General features: G+C 44.3%; 1 protein-coding gene across 3 annotated transcripts in view; it reads left to right on the top strand.

Moving 5' to 3' along the window:
* The window catches only part of TMC4 (transmembrane channel like 4), an 880,426-nt gene extending 876,415 nt beyond the window's left edge, over nt 1-4,011 (top strand). For all 3 annotated transcript variants that reach the window (XM_089683320.1, XM_089683318.1, XM_089683319.1), the window contains one exon: nt 2,198-4,011. In XM_089683320.1, the coding sequence (XP_089539446.1) occupies nt 2,198-2,239 (42 nt within the window). In that variant the 3' untranslated portion in view covers nt 2,240-4,011. The remainder of the gene's footprint in view (nt 1-2,197) is intronic.
* The last annotated feature ends 17,168 nt before the right edge of the window (nt 4,012-21,179 follow it).

Genomic DNA, 21,179 nt, shown 5'->3' with positions numbered 1-21,179 from the left:
TGTCTGAGTTTCTGGCCTTAGATTATAAGCTCCTTGACATTTGTAAAAGCCCAAAATATGGAGATCAATTTCCAGGGTTCTGTTAGTGCCAGAAATATTGATCAATCAATTACAATTTTGGCTACTGACTAGAAAGTGGAAAGGGAGTGAATCTTACCTGCGTCCTGTTCTTCTGACAAGTTTGAAACTTTCAATTTTCCTTCTGTTTATATTTCATTGCAACTTTGTTTCTTTGTTTTCTTAGGCTACGTTCACACTAGCTTTGTCAGCAGGCATCAGACAGGTGTTTGGGAAGCGTTTTTAACGCTTCTCAAACGCCTATGAAAATTCTGCACATGGCAGCACACAGTGCTGTTCACACTGAAGCATTAGCATTACGTCATGGCAAAACTGGCACCTCATGTCCAGTCAGGAGGAGTTGAAGCCTCCCATTCAAGTCTGTGGTGCCACTCTTCAAACGCCTGGCAAGCGTTTGCAGTGCAGCTGCGGTTGCGAGGTGTTTGCGGAGCGTTAATACCATTTAACTTCATTATAGGCATTTGTGGTGTGTTTTAACGCTTGGTAAACACCTATCAAATGCCTCAAAACTGCGCATAGGGCGTTTGGGGAGCATGTGAGGAGCATTAAAAATGCTTCCCAAACGCCTGTCAAACGCTATAGGGTTGTTTGAGAACGAGCCCTTAAACCTCCCTCCTTATACAACTTAACCCCCTCCCCTACCACCCCTGTCATCACCTGTTCCATCTGCAAATCTATGTATCACCGCCCCACTCTTTTTATTTAACTATTTATTTACTGATCAAGTTAATGTGTCTCATTTCCTACCAGCTACAGCTCAGATCTAGCATTATTATAAGATTCCTAATTGTATCTCACCACTAGTCTGATTGAATTCACAATTCCTGGTCAGTTCCGTTCTCTTACTTATAATAACCTTTAGGGCCAGTTCACACTACATGTGTTTCAGTTGCTTTTTCTGCATCCAAAACGCATAGAAAGGTTATATGCTTGTCAATGTCAGTTCACAGCAGTGCTTGCAGTTCCAGTGCGCTGCAGGTGCTGCCAAAAAAAGTCAAACAGGCTGCATTGTTTATGCATAGAACTGTACTGGAACGCGGTAAAATGCCCTGGAATGCACTAAAATGCACATGTCCCTAATTACATTGTAGAAAAAGAGAAGGGAAAAATTAACTGGAATGCATAAAAAAATGCACTGGAACACATAAAAAAAAAATAATTGTAATAATTATATATTTTGTACCTTCTATGATATGTTTGATATTTTAGAGACTCTTTCACTGCTACATTTATTAAATTATTTATATACCAGTCTTATGCTGTCTCTGATATATTTGATATATGAGGAACTTCCTGACTGCTACATTTTATTATTTTCACATTTTCTCCTTGCATATATGACTGCTGTTTTTCAGACTGTGCTTTTGAGTTGTTAAATACGTATTGTACCCTATGACAACTTTTTATCCACAGATACCAGTTGTATCACCTTGAAATGAGAGTGGCAATTTAAAGCCATAAACCTCGTTTTATTTAGTGAAATAAAGTAATTGGATGTTTTACTAAAGCAGACAACTTGTGCCTATCCTTTGAACAACATTGGTCACCTCTCCTAATCGAACTACCTAAGGGCCCGTTTTGCGCTGACTCTTTCTACCAAAGCCTGCATGTAAAAGCAGGAGCAATGCTTTAGAGCCCATAGCAAAATTAGAGCTTTAAAGTGGCCATACACTAGTAGGTAAAATTTTGTACTTATGATGACTCAATGAATGTTGTTTGAAAGTACTTAAAATTTTTGTTTGCTTTTGGAATGAATGGACTTTCCCAAATGAAAAACACATTCACTGGTAAAAAAATGTTCATTTGTAGAAATTTGTTCGTTTTGGAAAAAATTTCCATCCCACTCTTTGGAATTTTCTTGTCACTGCAGTAAAAAACAAATGCCGATTTGACTCCACTAACAATTTGAAAATCAAATGAACATTCCTAAAATGAAAAATTTGAGCAAAGTGTTTGGCCAGCTTTACTAAATGCCTACCTGTACTAAGGTATTCGTTTGGCATTTGAAAAATGGATTGGATTTCCTCTTATGACATATGTACAGATTCAATAATCTATATGTTAACATTTATTGGATTATTGTGAAATTATTAAAACTATATCTTTCATTTTTTCATAGGAAAGAAGCAGGAATGTATTTTCGAATCAAGCATATCAGTAAAAGTAATGCTTCTCTAACACATCATACAATGAGCAAATGATTTGACCATAGTCATTTGAGTGTATGTGGACTTCAGTTAATTAGTATGCATCCTTTTACTATTTCTCTCATATAATTGAAATTATTTTATTAGAACTGCTGCACCGACATTATATGGTATAGTATGGCAAAATATTTACACTGTTGTGTAGAAGGTACGAGGGTTAGGTTTGGGTCAGTGGAGAGTTCAACCCAAGCTCCAGGTGTTTGAGGCTCATTGAATAGGTGAGCAAAATGGACAGATTTGGCCTTTTTGTATGCCCAAACATCTGACTGCTTCTGCCAGGCAGAAGTGCTTGATGTAGCATTGGTCTCCCTACCACCACTTAGTGAATTACTTTCCGGTCTATTCATTGGCTTGTTTCACTTATAAAAACAAGTCAGGGGTTTATCCAAGGTGATGTCTGTCACCAAGTATTGACCAAATAAATAGCCAACAGCCTGTTAGCTAACATTCAGCTGTCAGCTGGGGAGTTGTCATTTATGGCAAGAGTCCAGAGTCTATTTATTTAAGGACTCTTTCACTTTGTTAGTGTAATTATTTACATTTTTCTTTTTTGTGAATGAGAAACAAGGGTTACCATGCAACCCTTGGGGAGAGAGCCATTATCTAGAACTCCCTTATTCCAAAGAGATACCAGATTCCACCAGGCCAGGGGTGTGGGGATTGGGCCTTGTCTTCATAGACATGCACATGGAGGGGTCTCCTAAACAAGGTACCCCCCATGTGGAGGTCATGTGGCCTGGTATAGAACAAGAGGAAGGGAGATGCACACATGTTGCCCCTCCCTTTGTTGGCTATTGTTTGCATGCATGGATAAGGGATTGGTATGGATTTTGGGTAGACCTCCACGTTATTTTTTTATTTTATTTTTTGCCTGCAGTACCCCTCCAATTCTATACCAAACCCAATATATCAAGACATCATTTTTTTTGGTTTCTTTGTTCTGCATACCCTCCCTCTCCTGAAACAACAGAATAAGAAAAACAAACAAAATAGGGTCTGGTGAGATCCCCCAAAAATATATACCAGAGCATTATCCAAAATAAGGGTCTAGGATGGATGGATTTAGATTTTATGGTATGCAGTCCAGAAAACCCATATCAGACCCTTACAGCTTGGGTGGTCCCTAAAAAAGGGGAGGGGCAGTGAGTGTGTTTTGCTCCCCCTTGAACCATAATACTCAACATAGGGAGTGTACCTTGCTATTGGGACAAAGGTCTCATCCCCACATGTCTGGCTAGGTGGATGTGGAGATCTGTGGAAGTGAGCATTTATTGGAATCTAAAAGCCTCCTAATATAATGGGTCCCCCAGATATCTACCCCCCATTACAAATGAATAGAGGGTACATAGCACCCCTTGTTACTCTTTCACAAAAGAAAGGAATATGCAAATAAATTCACCTTTATTACAAAAAAAGTCCGACAGTGTAAAGCCATAGTCAAACACATTGTCCAGCAATGTAGATCTATATCATCCACAATAAGCAATGACCTGACACAAACATGAGAAATTAACTAATGCAGTGTGGGCACAGCCCCACTGCATGGGGAGGAAAACCTTTTCCTGGAGTTCTTCTTTAAGTAATTCAGGGCCTCATACACTCAAACCTGATTTTCATGATGTCATCTTCAAATGAACTGATAGTTCAAAAGGTTCACATACCTTTTGCCGCACTCAAATATGTAACATTGGATCATCTGTCTCAATAAATAAATGAACAAGTATAATGTTTTTTTGTCTTTTTTGTTTAACTGGGGTCTCATTATCTATTTTTAGAACATGTGTAAAAAAAACAAATCATGGTAAGGGTCATACTTATATAAGAAATACAGTATATACAATTCAAAAGGGTTCACAAACTTTACAGGGCTACTGTGATCCATAATTTGAGCTTTAGCAACTGTAGTTGAATAGTCTTATTGAACATTTTCCTATACATTTATATAAGTTTAAAAATGAGCAAAAGAAAATGAGCTTGTTGTAAAGAATCTGAGCAGTTCAGTTCAATTTAACAGTCCTTGTCTCCCCCTCCTTCCATTAGAGCTTGGGAGTTGTAAGCCTCATCAGTTTTTTTTCCATCTGGGTCCCATTGGGGAGTTTTCTCTTCACATCCTGTCCCATAGCCAACATAGGCAGTGAGAGGAAATCCCTCCAAAGTGAAGGAATCCCTGGTTGTCACTAGGATCACCAGAACTTGTCACCATTGGAGGATTTTCCCTCTTTTTCTTTTTTTTTTTTAACTAATTGTTATTAGTTTTCCAATATACAGTTATTCGTAAGTGTAATGAGAAAAAAGATCTATACATCCCATATAGATAAGGACAACCAAGAGGCTGTTCTAATGGCTATTAGTCTTTCATATTGATAATTAGAGTTGACTTGTACTAGAACTTCTGAGGGGTTGGGAGTTAATTAATCTCTCCAGTGTCTAGCAATTATTAATTTAGTTGCTATTAGTATGTGAGTGACTACAATACAGTGAACTGTTGGGTATTTATCTATACCCAGATATAGAACTGCTAGTGCTGTATCTGGGGGTGAAAATACTCCCGTAATGTCAGCAAGGATACTAAATATTATCTTCCAATAACTTGTCAAATGCTTACAGTTCAAGAAGATATGATTAATTGTACCAGTGTGTCCGCATTGTCTCCAGCCTAAGGAGGATGAAGTGGGATAATATTTTGCTAATTGGTGTTCTGTACCACCTAGCTATTATCTTCTTATTGAGTTCCCAGTGATTAATACAGTGGAATGCTGTATAATTGTACTTAAGTGCCATGGCCCAAGATCTAAGATCTGCTTCCCATAATAGCATAGGTGGAGATTTAATAAGTTGCTGTTTATATTGGAGTGTATTATACAGTAGGGAGATCCCTTTATCATTTTTAGACTTGCCTGTTAAGTATGTCCAAATCTGGGAGTTTATATTGTGATAGGAAGCCAGGAAGAAATAAGGTACGTGTCCAGGATGGGAGGTATATTTGTCCCAGAATGCCCTTTGTAGATGTGCGCAGGTACCATGGTGAAAACTTCATTGCACCTCCACATGTCTAGTAAACACAGACGCATTCACAGCCACCAAAACGCATGGCACCACACTACTGTGCAGGTAGGTGCAACACACTTTTACAATAATATGCCTGCAGTATTTTTGCATGTTCCCACACGTTAGGCAGCCCATTGAAATTAATGAGCTGAGAAAAAAACAAGTAAAAAATTCCCCATTCACACAAGTCCTCTGGCCTGTACAGCATGAATGAGGGGGTTGTTCTTGTGGCTGTAGACACCTGTTACACTATGGGGACACAGCAGCTGTATGAACACAGGTTTTAATCTGACAGGTGTGAAGGCGTGGGGAAGTGGTCCTGAATGCTCACTGTCTGTGTTCAGGGCTGTACACCTGCACCCATATGCTTGTCAAATTGTGACCTGCAGAATTTTCATAGTGTAACATAGGTTACCTGCAAACGGCGATAGCCACAAAAACAAACCACTGTTTCCCCCTGATGGCCCGATCCAGCCTGATGGCCCGATCCAGCCTGATGACCCGGTGTTCATGATCCAGCCTGATGACCTGATCCAGCCTGATGATCCTATCCCAGCCTGGTGCCTCGGTGCCCGTGGTCCGGCCTGGTGCCTCAGTGCCCGCTGTTCTGCCAGATGAGTCGGTGCCCGCTGTTCTGCCAGATGACTCGGTGCCCGCTGTCGTGCCAGATGACTCGGAGCCCGCTGTCGTGCCAGTTGACTCGGAGCCCGCTGTCGTGCCAGTTGACTCGGAGCCTGCTGTCGTGCCAGTTGACCCGGTGCCCGCTGTCGTGCCAGTTGACCCGGTGCCCGCTGTCGCACCAGTTGACCCACTGCCCGCTGTCGTGCCAGTTGACCCGGTGCCCGCTGTCGTGCCAGTTGACTCGGTGCTTGCTGCTCTGCCTGATGGCCCGGTGCCTGCTGCCTTGCCTGATGGCCCGGTGCCCGCTGCCTCGCCTGATGGCCCGGTGCCTGCTGCTCCGTCTGATGGCCCGGTGCCTGCTGCCTCGCCTGATGGCCCGGTGCCTGCTGCTCCGCCTGATGGCCCGGTGCCTGCTGCCTCGCCTGATGGCCCGGTGCCTGCTGCCTCGCCTGAGGGCCTGGTGCCTGCTGCCTCGCCTGAGGGCCTCCGTCCGCTGCCCAGCCTGATGTGCCTCCGTCCGCTGCCTCGCTGATGTGCCTCCGTCCACTGCCCAGCCTGATGTGCCTCCGCCCTCTGCCCAGCCTGATGTGCCTCCGCCCTCTGCCCAGCCTGATGTCCCTCCGCCCGCTGCCCAGCCTGATGTGCCTCCGTCCGCTGCCCAGCCTGATGTGCCTCCGCCCGCTGCCCAGCCTGATGTGCCTCCGTCCGCTGCCCAGCCTGATGTGCCTCCGCCCGCTGCCCAGCCTGATGTGCCTCCGTCCGCTGCCCAGCGTGATGTGCCTCCGCCCACTGCCCAGCGTGATGTCCCAGCCCCTGATACCCTGATATCCAGCCAGTTACCTGACCCGGGCGGTGGAACATTTTGCCCACTAAGGACTGTTTGGAGCGTCCTGAGGCCGCTCCTTGAGGGGGGGTACTGTCAGGAATGGACTCGCCAATGGTGGAGGGGCTCACCTCTCTTGTGGGCTGCAGTACCAGGGCTAGCCAGCGGGTGCTCTCAGCAACCAAAAGCTCACTCCTGCAGTCAGCCATCATGTGAGGCTGATTGCAGGAGGTGTATTTAAGGAATGGCCAGACCTGCAGTCAGTGCCTTGTTGTACTGTTTCGCTTGGCCCCGGTATCCTGATCCTGCTTGCTTCTACCCAGATTCTGCACGAACTCTGCCTGTACTGACCTCGGCTAGTCCTGACCACTCTCCCGCCTGCTCCTGGTACCTTGTTTGCCCATTTGTTACCGACCCGGCCTGCCTGACTACGTTTAGTGTTGTATGTATGGTTGTTTGTTGAAGGTTTGGTTTGTTGCACTGTGTTATGTTTTGCACTGCGTTTATGTATTGTTAGGCTTTAATAAATTGTATTGTTATACTATACCTGAAGCCTGCGTTTCCCTGTGTCAGTCCACACACTTCTGGTCATACCCAGGTTCCTGACAATAGCTGAGTGCAGTGAAAGCAAAGGAAGGAGGTTGTGCTGTGCTCTCTGCCTCCCCCTAGAGTGCAGTACCCGGTTCTGTGAGTGAACAACGAAGTACTGCAACTTTTTATGTGTGTACATGTGTGTGTGTTTTGTGTGTGTCTGTGTATGCATGTACATGTGTGCATCTGTACATGTGTCTGTGTGCATGTATGTGTGTGTTTTTGTGTATGTATGTACATTTGTCTGTGTGTACATGTGTCTGTGTATGTATGTACATGTGTCTTTGTGTATGTACATGTGTCTGTGCGTGTGTATTTCTGTGTACCTGTGTGTATGCGTGTCTGTACATGCCTGTGTGTACATGTGTCTGTATGTGTGTGTGTATACATGTGTCTCTGTGCATTTGTGTACATGTTTCTGTGTGTATGTACATATCTGTGTGTATACAGGTGCCTGGCTTAGTAGCTCAGGACTTGAAATTTTAAGCCCTGATCTAGATAACAGTTTATAGTTAGTTTTCTGTGCCGAGACATTCACCATACCTTTATGTGCTGTATTAAATATTTGGGTCCAGTTATCAGGAGACCATTCCATTTGCAGATCTGCGGACCATTTATGACAGGCTATCCCCGCATCTGCGGGTATGCAAGCATTCAGGAGAGCATGTACCGTGGATATGACATGACGTTAGGGTTCGGATTTCAAGCAGTTCTTCAAAAGGTATCAGACCACATGACACACGTGTCGAGTATGGCGGGGACGCAAGGAAGTGTCAAAGCTGAAAATAAGACCATGGAGGTATTTGATTCTTCGCTGTTGTCTTTCTATTATCTTGAACCAGTCTGCCCATTCTCCTCTGACATCAACAAAGGCATTTTCCTCCCAACGGCCGCTCACTGGATATTTTCTCTTTTTCTGGCCATTCTTTTTAAACCCTAGAGATGGTTGTGCATTAAAATCCCAGTAGATTAGCAATTTTTGAAATACTCAGACCAGCCCGTCTGGCACCAACGACCATGCCGCATTCAAAGTTGTTTAAATCTCCTTTCTATCCATTCTAGTGATCGGTTTTGTCATGGAAATTTTGTATTATTGGTCGAACTTTAAATGTGTCATATATTCGTGTTATTCATATGTCTCTCGTGTGGCTTAATTAAAGCTCTGAAGGCTGCAATTGGGCCATGCGCATGTACAATGTATGTATTACAGTACTCAGCTTGGTAATGGATGAGATGGCAGATCTGCGCTTATAGACCGGCGTGTATACCACCACGGCATTCCATGCGAATGCTGCTGTCAGTAGACCGTGGGCCTGTATCCACATATCAGCAGCATGGTACCACGTGGGCTTCATAACGCAATGCGCAAGCGGTGTGAACTCCACGTGTAGGCTTATGCATATCTTACAAGCCATTACTAATCTGAACTGTATCTCGGATGGATGTGTTTTAATAAAGATCGTATCGGGCCCATCCAGGTACAGACTGATATTTTTAGGGAGTGCTTGTGCAGAGAATTTTGCATACCAATAGAAGCTAGTAGGACAGGAAATATGACCTCAGATGGCTCATAGGGGGGAAGGGGAGGAAGTCTGCTGACCTCAGAAGACTCATGGGGGAGGACCAGTGATAGATAATAGCAAAGGCTATGCTCCAATTGGAATGTACATCCTCTGTATAGGCAATCCCCATTGCATTGTTCGGTGGGAGGGATTGACTTTATTCATGTGGGGGGCATGTGTGTATTTTTAATAAAACAGAGAGCTGGGTCTAAAATCAGCCCTTATGTGGATTGCAACCAGCCTTAGAGTGTCGTGTGATCATTCTAGGGTAACGGAGCTCCAATCACCTGCATTTCAACAGAACCAAAGTATTTGGATGGGCAGGAATCGTGTAGTTTAGCTGCAGTCGTGGTAAGCGAGATTCGCACAGCTTTATGGGGGATTTCTGCGCATCCAACTGCGAGTACTCACGGTAAGGAGAAATTCGTTAAAGCGAATTTCCAAGACAGTTTGGCGAGCCTGGTGGATACTAACGCGTATTCTTGCGTAGCTAACCTAGAACGAGGGGGGAATGGCCATCATGAACTAGCAAAAAGTATGCCGGCACATTTCAGGTCTCTCTGCCATTAAGAGGATCGCTTTTTGCGTGTTCGTGTGGCTGATTTCGCTCTCTGTTAGCTAACAAGAAATACCGCTTGGCAAGGACCTCATTTTTTGTCCTAAACTCTTGATTTGTGGGTGAAAAGACGAGGGTTTGTCTCTGCTGAGAGCAGCAGGGGGGGTGGGTTTGGTTGGCTGGATTTGGTCAAGTTTAAAAATCTTCCAACCAAAAATTAAACGGGTATATGTTTTAGTGGGTAAAAGTTGTTGCATAGTGTTAGGTAAGTATTTGTGGGTTGTAGGTACTGTGGTGATTGCTCTACCCCCCTCCACGTGAGGTAATTATTACAGTGCTGAAAGGCTTAGGTTAATTGTTAACTGTTGTAAGATCTGTGTTATGTGGTCTGTACAATGTTTTGTGGTACTACTGCTCCCAGCAAGCATGCAGCAGGGGGTCCTTTCTGTTACATGTGCATGTTAGTGTGATATGTTGGTGTTTTATGTCCGTTCTGTGATTGTGCCCAAATTGTGTTGTATGTGTACTTCATATTGTTGTGTAATTGTCCAGTGTATGTTCTGTCTAAAAGTCTGTTTTATGTAAGAGGCAATTTTGAGGCTAGAGTCTGCCATGTGTTTCCCTGTGGGGGGTCATTCTAGTGTTACCATGTGCTTCCCTGTGGGGGGTCATTCTAGTGTTACCATGTGCTTCCCTGTGGGGGGTAATTTTCTTGACTAAACCACATGGACTCCTTTTGTTTGGTGGCCATTTTGTTGGCTACCAAATGTGCAGTAATCTCTATGCAATGTGCATGAAGTTTCCTATATGCATTTGACCCATATTGTGTTTTTAATCCAAATTTTTTACAGTTTCATTTGTTTGCTTTTAGCTTTAAATTTGCGTATTGCCAGCCAATTTAAAGTGTATTAAGCGAGTTTTCCCTTCACGTGTTCCACATTTAATGAGCGCGGTGTAGTCTGGGTTTTTGCACATAGATTTCTTGTATAGTGATTATGTTTTTCTTGTGTTTTTCCTGTTAAAAGTAGTTCCTTATTGTAAAGCGGGTTTGTTTTAAGCTGCTGTGTCGCGTGTTTCATGTCCAGCAGACTTTTTGTGTAAACGGTTCTAGGTGGTTGCAGTAAAGATTGCGTGTATAACGTGGATCGTTTAGCGGTGCTGATAGGAGTGATTTTTGCGTCAGCAACAAGGTTACTTTTGGCGCAGTTTTTCGGTTTACCTCTGTGTAATTGTTTTACTGTGAAACGTCCCGTGTTTTTCATAAGGATCCACTTTGTCCTTTTTAACAGTTTTTCAGGTTGAAAAAGGGTTTTTCTGTGTGTATTAGGAAAGTTTTTTTCTTTACACAAATTTCCTAAAGGTCAGTTAGCAGGTTTCTGCCCAACCAGTGACCCCTAAGTAACATCCAAGAACCCCTCTTTTTGTTTTGACTTGTGTTAGCTACTGTGTGCAGGGAGAGAAAAGCCACTTTCATCATTGTGCGGTGTGGCCTGCCAAACACAGTGGGTGATGAGAACCACATAAATTACGCTGTGCGAGTGGGCGGTCCAGGGAAGTAACACTTAGCCTGGTTACCACAAACACTTCGGGTGGTCAGGATCACACAAATTGCGCTGTGGGAGTGGGAGGTGTGCTCTCAGTCTGACCGCCACTTGATGCGCTTCGGGTGATCGATAAGTATCACATAAATTACGCTGTGCTGGGAAAGTGGTGGAATCAGGCCTCTCGGTAGGATCCCACCGAGTGCTCCAGGGGGTAAACAGGTACCCGGACGCGGGATATATACCAGTGACTAGTCACGATGGGCAGTAGTCAGTCCATGAAGAGAGAGGGGGAACCAGCCCTCTTCAGGGTAAGGACAGCTGCACAACTGATGAAGGTGAGTTTGGGGGGGAAGTCTACAGAACCCCTCAAAAGGTGGAATAAATGGTCGAAGGGTACCAGATGGGAAATTCCCCGGGAAGGTACATTTGACGCATGGAGGTGGGAAAAAATTCATCTCTGAATTTGAACCACGGATGCAGGCGTCAGAACTAGAGATCGCACAGCTATGGCTTCACAGGTCAATCCGATTAGGGAAGCAGGGCATACATAAACTGGTGTCTGTCCGGAAGAACCAGGTGATGTATACCTGGCCTCCAGAGGGAATAAAACAGGAGGATCCGGTGTCAGAGGTGGAGGAAGCTCTTTCAGGGCTGACTCTACTAAGGCAGGCAGGATCAGGGTCTGCTGGGGTCCCCCAACAACCAACAGTGGCTGAGATAAGTATAACTGCACCTGTCTCTTCTGTTAGTGACGTCACTCTTGACGTACCTTCTGTGTCTTCTGTCTCTATGCCTCAGCCTCTGCCTCTACCTCTCCCTTCTCCCTGCTTCACCCCAGCTCCTTCTGTTTCCAACTATGAAGCCTACTCAACAACCGATTTGCAGACTATCTGTGAATCAAGGGGAATAGACACCCGGTTAAAAAACAGGACATCCAAGGCAAGGTACCCCTCTCAGGGGAAAGCCCTCCTAACCCCTACTAACCTCACTATCAAACGATGCACTATTCTTAACCCAGCTTCTCTTCTTCCTGTGTCGGAAGATGAGAAGGGGGGGGAGGACAGCAATGACAGTGCTGAATTTTGCAACACGACTAACAATACTAACACCTCTTCTGCTAACATGTCTTCTTTGTCCACTACTAATCTCTCTTCCAAAGGACACGACTGCATTTCTTTGGTGGAACTGGAGTCAGCGGCGACACACCCCATATCACCCCGAGAGTAGCGGTAAGGTTGAACGTCTTCCGATACCCAAAAACCTTGGCCTGAGTGTCTCCCCATTGCCCCCTATTCCATCCGGAATGCCCCTCGGCAACCACATGGGCTGTCACCCTACGAGGTGTTGTTTGGGGGACTTCCCAAAACAGGGTTGTACTTTCCTCAACAGTTGTCGTCTTTGCATTCACAGCTTACAGGTTATGTGCAATCTCTGCAACGGGAGCTGCAGAAGATACACCATCGGGTTCGCGAATCGCTCCCCGATCCAAATGCAATAACAGGTGTTCTTTCTATTGAGCCAGGTGATTGGGTCGTCCTAAAGAAACATCAAAGAACCGGACTCGAGCCACGGTTCACCGGACCATACCAAGTCCAGCTGACGACACCTACCTCACTCAAACTCGAGGGACGAGACAACTGGGTGCACGCAAGCCACTACAAGAAGCTTTTCAGCTACACCAGAGAATGAGGGGTGTCATTTTCCTTTTTCTTTTTGTTTGTATGTCATACATGTGTGTGAACGGAGGAAAAGACGGCAGATACCCCAACCTTTTATTTAAAATGCACCTGCGTTTAGCCAGAACCGCCAACAAAACCAACTGTTGGGTATGCTCTAAGCCCCCACCCAGTCATCACATGTCCGCAATGGCCGCTGTTCATGCCCTATATGACATCCGCGTCGGCATGAAAAAGCAAGGGACCCCTGGTCAGCCCCCACGTAGACATTTGTCGGTAGAACTTAATGACACATTTTTAGCAGGTAACATCAGTTTCAGCACCAATATTAGCTCTAGCTCCTGTAGGACCCTCGTCAGTCCATTATGGGTAACTGGACAGCTAGGCAGCCCTCAGGTGTGCTTTAACATCAGCTTTGGCACAGGTAACAAGTTTGTTGGGACTACCACCTGCGAGGGAGGTATAACTGTCAATCTGACTAACCAGACTTCCTTTCTGAGTAACCACACTGACCGACCAGACCACGTGTGTTGGAAGGACGGATGTGATGTGCAGACTGAGGGAGCAATCCCCCAGTCTGTGCAACTGTTGCTCAGTGCCAGAGGCCGAACGAGGAACTCTTCCTGCTCTGCTCTGACAGGTCCATACTATTTTCTGTGTGGTTCGGCAGCCTATAGAACATTTCCCCAGAACGCGAAAGGTTCGTGTGCCCTCATAAAGCTAGTCCCCGCATCCTATGTAGTGATGGACCATGAAGAGTTGATGGTCCACAAGAAGGTAAGGATGGCAGGGAGAGTTCGCAGGGAACTGTTCTCTGAGGGCGACCAGGCATGGGCTTGGTTCCCCTCATGGACAGGATGGGGAATAGAACTTATGAAGCGCCTGAACAATTTTTCTGTCATCGTGGATAGTATGTTTAACGAGACCTTAGAGGCTGTCAGAGAAATTGCCCAAGAACAACGGCAGATGGGAATTTTAGTGCTTCAGGAGAAGATGGCCCTTGATCTTTTAGCCGCCAAAGGGGGGTTCTGTGAGTTCATCGGAGAGGATTGTTGTACTTGGATAGAAGACACCGATGACAAGGTCCAGGCCCATATGGACAAAGTTAGTGAACTACAGGGAAAAGCTAGAGCTATAGCTAGTGAGGGTTGGAATCCGTTCAAGGGTTTGGGAGGATTGGGAGATTTCCTGTTCTCCATCGGATCTTGGTTGAAGGAAGTGGGAGTGTATATCCTGATGCTTCTCTTTTTCATCTGCCTTTTATATGCCGCGGTGAGATGTTCCTGTTGCCTCATCGACCGTGTAAGCCAAGCTCGGGCAGACGACCACATCTCCATGCCCGCTCCGGGGATCCCACTCCAACCACTGATCGGGGGAAGACCTCACCAACCAACCACCTTCTCTACAGATTACGTCCTGGCTTCCCTCTAATTTATCTCTCTGAAGACCACATTCTCCAAGACCTTCAAGCAAGCTTCAAGCCTCATCATTGTTTGTGTCTGCGATTTGGAAAACTGTCTGGGTCGAGACCAGCCTTGTGTGGCCCCGTCTGCAGGGGCAATTTGAGAATCTATTGCTGGATCTCCCCAGACCACCGTGGGATCACAAGCTTTATTCATACCACAAGTCTGTTTGTGGTTTTTGCAAGAGCCTTCCTGTAGTGAAGGTTCCAATGCTCTTGAGGATCATTGCTTCAATCAAGCCTGTTTGCGTCGAGTCTGCGTCGGGTCTTGTTGTTTCAGGTACCCCGTGGAGCTTTATTCTCAGGGACAACTACAGGAACTCTTTGAAGTTTGAGACTACACCCATCAAGCTGAAGAAGATCAAGATGGGACACGAGGAGAATATGATAAAACAGGAGGGAATGTCATGGAAATTTTGTATTATTGGTCGAACTTTAAATGTGTCATATATTCGTGTTATTCATATGTCTCTCGTGTGGCTTAATTAAAGCTCTGAAGGCTGCAATTGGGCCATGCGCATGTACAATGTATGTATTACAGTACTCAGCTTGGTAATGGATGAGATGGCAGATCTGCGCTTATAGACCGGCGTGTATACCACCACGGCATTCCATGCGAATGCTGCTGTCAGTAGACCGTGGGCCTGTATCCACATATCAGCAGCATGGTACCACGTGGGCTTCATAACGCAATGCGCAAGCGGTGTGAACTCCACGTGTAGGCTTATGCATATCTTACAAGCCATTACTAATCTGAACTGTATCTCGGATGGATGTGTTTTAATAAAGATCGTATCGGGCCCATCCAGGTACAGACTGATATTTTTAGGGAGTGCTTGTGCAGAGAATTTTGCATACCAATAGAAGCTAGTAGGACAGGAAATATGACCTCAGATGGCTCATAGGGGGGAAGGGGAGGAAGTCTGCTGACCTCAGAAGACTCATGGGGGAGGACCAGTGATAGATAATAGCAAAGGCTATGCTCCAATTGGAATGTACATCCTCTGTATAGGCAATCCCCATTGCATTGTTCGGTGGGAGGGATTGACTTTATTCATGTGGGGGGCATGTGTGTATTTTTAATAAAACAGAGAGCTGGGTCTAAAATCAGCCCTTATGTGGATTGCAACCAGCCTTAGAGTGTCGTGTGATCATTCTAGGGTAACGGAGCTCCAATCACCTGCATTTCAACAGAACCAAAGTATTTGGATGGGCAGGAATCGTGTAGTTTAGCTGCAGTCGTGGTAAGCGAGATTCGCACAGCTTTATGGGGGATTTCTGCGCATCCAACTGCGAGTACTCACGGTAAGGAGAAATTCGTTAAAGCGAATTTCCAAGACAGTTTGAACTTCAGCAAGTTGTCTTCACCACATCTAGATGCCTAAATGCATTGAGTTTCTGCCTTGCGATTAGCTGAATAGTAATTTGTGTTGCCAATCAATTGAACAGGTGTACCTAATAAAGTGGCCGGAAAGTGTATACTCTTGGAGTAAAAATCTAATACCATGTTTAATATTTTTGGTATTAAGGTTTTTGAATATGCACTACAGACAAAGATTTAGCTGTTGTGATATATAAGGTCTACATAAAAAACCCCATCAAATTATTGGTGTGGTGCTGCAAAACACCTCCCCCTTTTTACCGTAACTCCTTAAGTTATGAGAGCTATAAGTGACTCTCATATATAAATATCACATAATGGCAATATAGTGTATATTTCATTGCATAGGGAAAAATGTTTACAAGGGGGAAGGTGTATTGTAGATGCACATTATTCATGTATACAAAGAAGGTGGTTTATATATGGAACATTAGGACAATAGGTGGATAGACCATTTAAGAGGGAGGTGTTTTACAGCACATATGAAGGTAGTTGGCACAATGTTTTGTGTATTTAATTTTTTTCAGCATATTATGTGTTTTTTATTCTTACAGCACATTATGTGAGATTTATATACGATATCCACGTATAGCACTCTTAACTTAAGGAGTTACAGTAAAAAAAGGGTAGGTGTTTTGTAGCGCCACACCAAAAATTTGTTGTTGCTTTTACATTTATTCCCACTCAGGGCGGCTGCTTTAATATAGATTTGGAGATTGGTCCACAGCGTGGATATTACATTTTGATTATAAGAACAAAAGTTTCATAGACAGGTGGGCAATCCCTCAGGGTTGACAAAGTAGTTGTTCAGGACAGGTTTAGATGCGACTTAGGACAACTGTCAATTCTGTGACTAGAGCGCAAACCATGCTGAAATCAGGTTCAAAACTGATGACATCTGGAGCCTGACCATGACTTGGAGCGGGAGCTCGATGTGAGGGCTCCCGGCTCCCAAGTACCTCTAGTGTCCTGCCAAGGGGAGAGATGTGCGGAAAGCCCTGGAGAAACTAGCCGGGAGAGGGGGGACTTGCCAGGCAGGGTGCGTGGACCGAGGACCTCCGGGAGTGGCGGCCATCGCAGCGGGTCTTCCTGTGCTCTCGGCCTGGCGCTGTGTGTTCCCCAGAGTTCAGTGGAGGCCGGGCAATCAGGTGATCACCCGCAAGGGAGCTCTGGGAGGCAGAGGAGTTGGCCTGCGTTTCTTGGAGCAAGGGAGACGCCGACTCTCTTCCTCCTGCACACAGGATTGTGGCAGCTGGACACGCGGAAACGGGCTGGGTGAACCCCCCCTGAAATCCACTCATTGTGTGAAGAGAATGTCGAGTGCAATGTTCCCCAGAAGAGTGTCCCTGGAGCCACCTCACCAATCCCTTGGAGTAACGGAAGAAATATCCTAAAGTGCGGGAAAATCTCTCAGAGAAGTTCAATCCCATAGAAACCAGAGATCTCACATGGGGGAGAAGTATTCCTGTTTCGAGTGTGGGAAATGGGAGATAGGCCAGGAAAGTATTTAATGAGGGCTCAGGGAAAAGAAAATCTAGGAACTATATAGAGAAAATAAAAGACCACAAAGGAGATTTAATGTATTCAACCAAAGATATATCTAAAGTGTTTAAAGAATATTATAATAAACTATATAATATTATCCCCCACAGCTCCATAAGTAAAAATGAAGTAGGAAAAATAGAAAAAAGACAGACATACTTAAAAAAGGCAGGATTACCAAAATTAAGTGAGAAGCAATTAAAATCCCTAGAATCAACAATAATGCAGGAGGAAATACACTTAGCATTAAAGAGTACTATAGCTGGGAAAAGTCCAGGACCTGATGGATACACAGTGAGATATTATAAAAAATATAAATAATTATTAGTACCTAAACTGAGGATATATATTAATGCATTGGGAGGAGAGATGGAAATGAGGAGGGAATCCCTACAAGCCCATGTAGTTCTCATAAATAAGAAAGGTAAAGATGATACTCACTGTTCAAGTTACAGACCGATTTCCTTATTAAACACAGATACCAAACAATATGCAAAAGTTCTGGAAAACAGGTTGAAAGACCTAATGTTGGAATGGATACACATAGACCAAGTAAGAGAGGGTAGAGATAACGGATTGAGATCTGTTTCTCATACAAAAAAAGAAGGAAAGAGAAAATCCCTGCGGTACTCTCTATCGATGCTGAAAAGGCATTTGATAGAATAGATTGGGGATATAAGTTGGATACATTGGAAGTATTGGGATGGGACCTAGAATGAGAGAGTGGATAAGGAAATTATATAGTCAACCCTCTGCAGCAATCATGGTTAATGGGGAATTGTCAGAGTATTTTGGGATGCAGAACAGAACTAGACAGGGATGCCCTTTGTCTCCATTGCTATATGTTTAATCATTGGAATCTCTTTTGGCTACAATAAGGAATAATACAGATATAAAAGGAATTTGGATAGGAGATACGGAGCATAAGGTGGCAGCTTATGCAGATGACATGCTGTTCTATGTGGGAAACCCAAGGATAACATTGCCAAATTTAATTAAATCACTGAAAGAATATGGGGAGATGTCAAATTTAAAAATTAGCCCAACAAAAACAGAAGTTTTAAACATAAATCTTCCAAATAGAGAGAACAATAGGTTACAGGAGGAATTTTCCTTTGTTTGGAGAGAACAAAAATGAAATATCTAGGAATAAAATTAACTGTATCCTCCAAGAACTTGTATAAATTGAATTCTATCCCATTGTTAAATGAGATCAGGGATGAACTAAGGAAATTAGGAGGGGGAACCCGGTCATGAATAGGTCATATAAATTTGTTAAAAATGGTGATTGTTCCAAAAATATTATATAAATTTCAAATGATACCAATTAAACTACCAGAAGTATACTTTAGATCAATTAAAAAAATGTTAATATTTATTTGGAGGAATAAAAAACCGAGAATAAGCCAGGAAATTTTATGTAGAAATAAAGAGAAAGGAGGATTGGGAGTCCCAGATTTAAAAAGATATTATAACTTGGTAAGAATTTTTGACTGGACATATAATGCAGAGGGGAAAAGCTGGGTTAAAATAGAAAATATACTAAGTAATACTAAATTAAGTGGAATTGTATGGTTACCTTCACAATACAGAGGACTAGCAGATAGTACAAGTTTGTTCACATTTAATGTTTTAAGAGTTTGGGATGTTTTACACAAACAGATGGGATGGGAATTTAATTAATTGTTAATGCCCTTAAAGTCCACAGAGTTTTTCCCCCCAGGTAAAGAAGGCAGCACAGGGAAGTGGATTAAGAAGAAAGATGCACAATTAAGGAATATAATGGTCGGGGAGGAAATAGGATCACTTAAGGAATTGGAAAAAAAGGAGAAGTTTTTACGAGAATGGATGAGTGGCGTTATTTTCAATTGAAACATTTTATAGGAAAGCTTCCAAAGCCTTTATAAATGAGAGGATTGGAATCATTTTGAGCATTTATTAGGTACACGGGGAGATGGGAAACACGGAACCTCCAAAATATATAAGATTCTCACTGAAATAAATGCAGATATAAGTCCTCCATATACAGAAATATGGGAAAGAGAAATAGGAGTAACAATAGATGCGGTAAAACAGAGGAAAATGTATAAATATAAATATGCAGGAGGTAGAAATGAATTATAAGTGTTTGGCAAGATGGTATATCACACCGAAGGTGGCACACAGATTGAGTGGAGATAATTCACCTTTATGTTGGCGTGGATGTGGAGGTAGAGGCACAATGTTTCACATATGGTGGGGTGTTCTAAAATACAAGAGTATTGGGGGAAAATAGTAAGCTTGATTCAGAAAATTACAGAGGTTGAAAGTTTAGTAGACCCAGAGGGTTGCCTTTTTCATAGTACTAAGCTTTCAGTTAAAAAATACAAAGAATCTGGTTTATTGTACTATTTGAATGCAGCAAAGGGACTGATACCAAAGTATTGGAGGAGAAATAAAGGATAGGGTGGATCAAATATGTAAATTGGAGGAACTTTATAATTTGAATGAAGATAAGGTGGAGAGTCACCATGCAAGATGGAACAAATGGGAGGAATTCAAAAAGTCAAGGCTAGCCTTAGAGGTTATGGGGGACTAACATAGAAAAATATGGAAACATATTTATTTCTTCTTTTATAGGGATTACGATCTCCAGAAATGATCAGGAAAATGCAGAGCAGAAGGGGATTGGATGGGGGGAGGGATGAAATGATAAATTGTTTTTTTTAAATCTTAAAAATCAAAACAAACTGATGATCATGTGCGGTTCAGAAGGTTCCCATATAAGTTAATGAGCCTGTAATTCTTACCTTAACCAGATCACAGTGCTCAGGCAATTGCACATCAACTGACAAAAACTCAAATTGATTTCCATCTAGTTTTCATTACTGAAAACATGCCGCATGACTAAAAAATTTTCATTGACAAAATGAATACTGGTGCTGTGTGTTGTGGCTGTCCATGCAACCATGCCAGGTGTCCTAGGAGCTTTGTCAAATGGGGTACTGTCACACAGTTGGTCTTCCCCGGTTTGCTGCCCGCCACCCCCCAGCAGCCCCTCACTCGCCAACAATCTGGCACTCTGCTGAGAGAGCATCCTGCTCCTCTGGCCAAGTGCCAGAAAGTCGGGCACCCTGTTGTGGGAATCTACATGCAGGCTCCCCTCCTGTCGCCCCCCTCACTTTCTCCACGGGCATGGCGCAGTCCCGCTCTCCCACGCTCCATGCCCAGCGGAGACAAAGGCCACGTTCCCTGTGTGGGGCCAGCGTTGAGGGGGGCAGGGCCCATTGCCATGGTAATCTGACACTAAGCCTTGGGTTACCACGGCAACGGGAATGTGCCCAGACTCCATATATAATTCCGGAGTGGGGCCCCGGTCGGGTGTGTGTTCCCGTCTGCTTTCCCCTGCGTGTGTGAGTGAGATCTGAGCTGCGGGCCAGTCCCTTCACTGATCGCCCCCTCCCTCTCACTAACCTCCTCTGTTGGGAGTTGCTGCCAGATCCCTTTGCCTGGAGGAGTAACTCTCTGCTGTCCGGATCCCTCTGCCTGGATGATTAACCCTCTACTGCCCAGATCTCTCTGGCTGGAAGATTAACCCTCTGCTTCCCGTGAGCCTCTGTGCAGATTAACCCTTTGCTGCCCGTGAGCCTGGCGGACTTAACCCTTTGCTGTCCATGAGCCTGCTGCCTGGATCACTTCCTGTGGGGATACAGCTGCCTGGAGCTGCCTGTGTGGCTGCCTGTGTGGCTTGACCCTGTGTTGCTTGTGTGGATTGACCTTGCGCTGCCTGCGTGCACCGTAACCCTCCGTGTCCGGCTATCCGCATCCAGTAAGTGGACTAACCCCGTGCAGCTCGAAAGACTTAGCCCAATTCTCCCCATGAACTCCAATTTCCACGGAACCTCCATCCCTCTGTCCTGTTGAACCCAGTGGAATATCGGCCCCCTGCTGTCCCATATTGCTGTCCTGAGAACTTTACTGTGTCGCTGTGTCTGGTGTTGATTTGTGGACTAGTGGTTCTATTGTCCCCCGAAAAACTCCCCAATAAACGCCCGCACGTCGGGTTCCATGCAATCTGCCTCCGTGTGCTATCTCTCTCTGCATTCCTA

This window comes from Staurois parvus, unplaced genomic scaffold (genome assembly GCF_062004578.1).
Source record: "Staurois parvus isolate SC_StPar_1 unplaced genomic scaffold, SC_StPar_1.0 ptg000304l, whole genome shotgun sequence".
In the NCBI taxonomy this organism is placed as follows: Eukaryota; Metazoa; Chordata; class Amphibia; order Anura; family Ranidae; genus Staurois; species Staurois parvus.
Note: the sequence above shows the minus strand (reverse complement) of the source record. Positions and strands in the feature narration are given on the sequence as shown.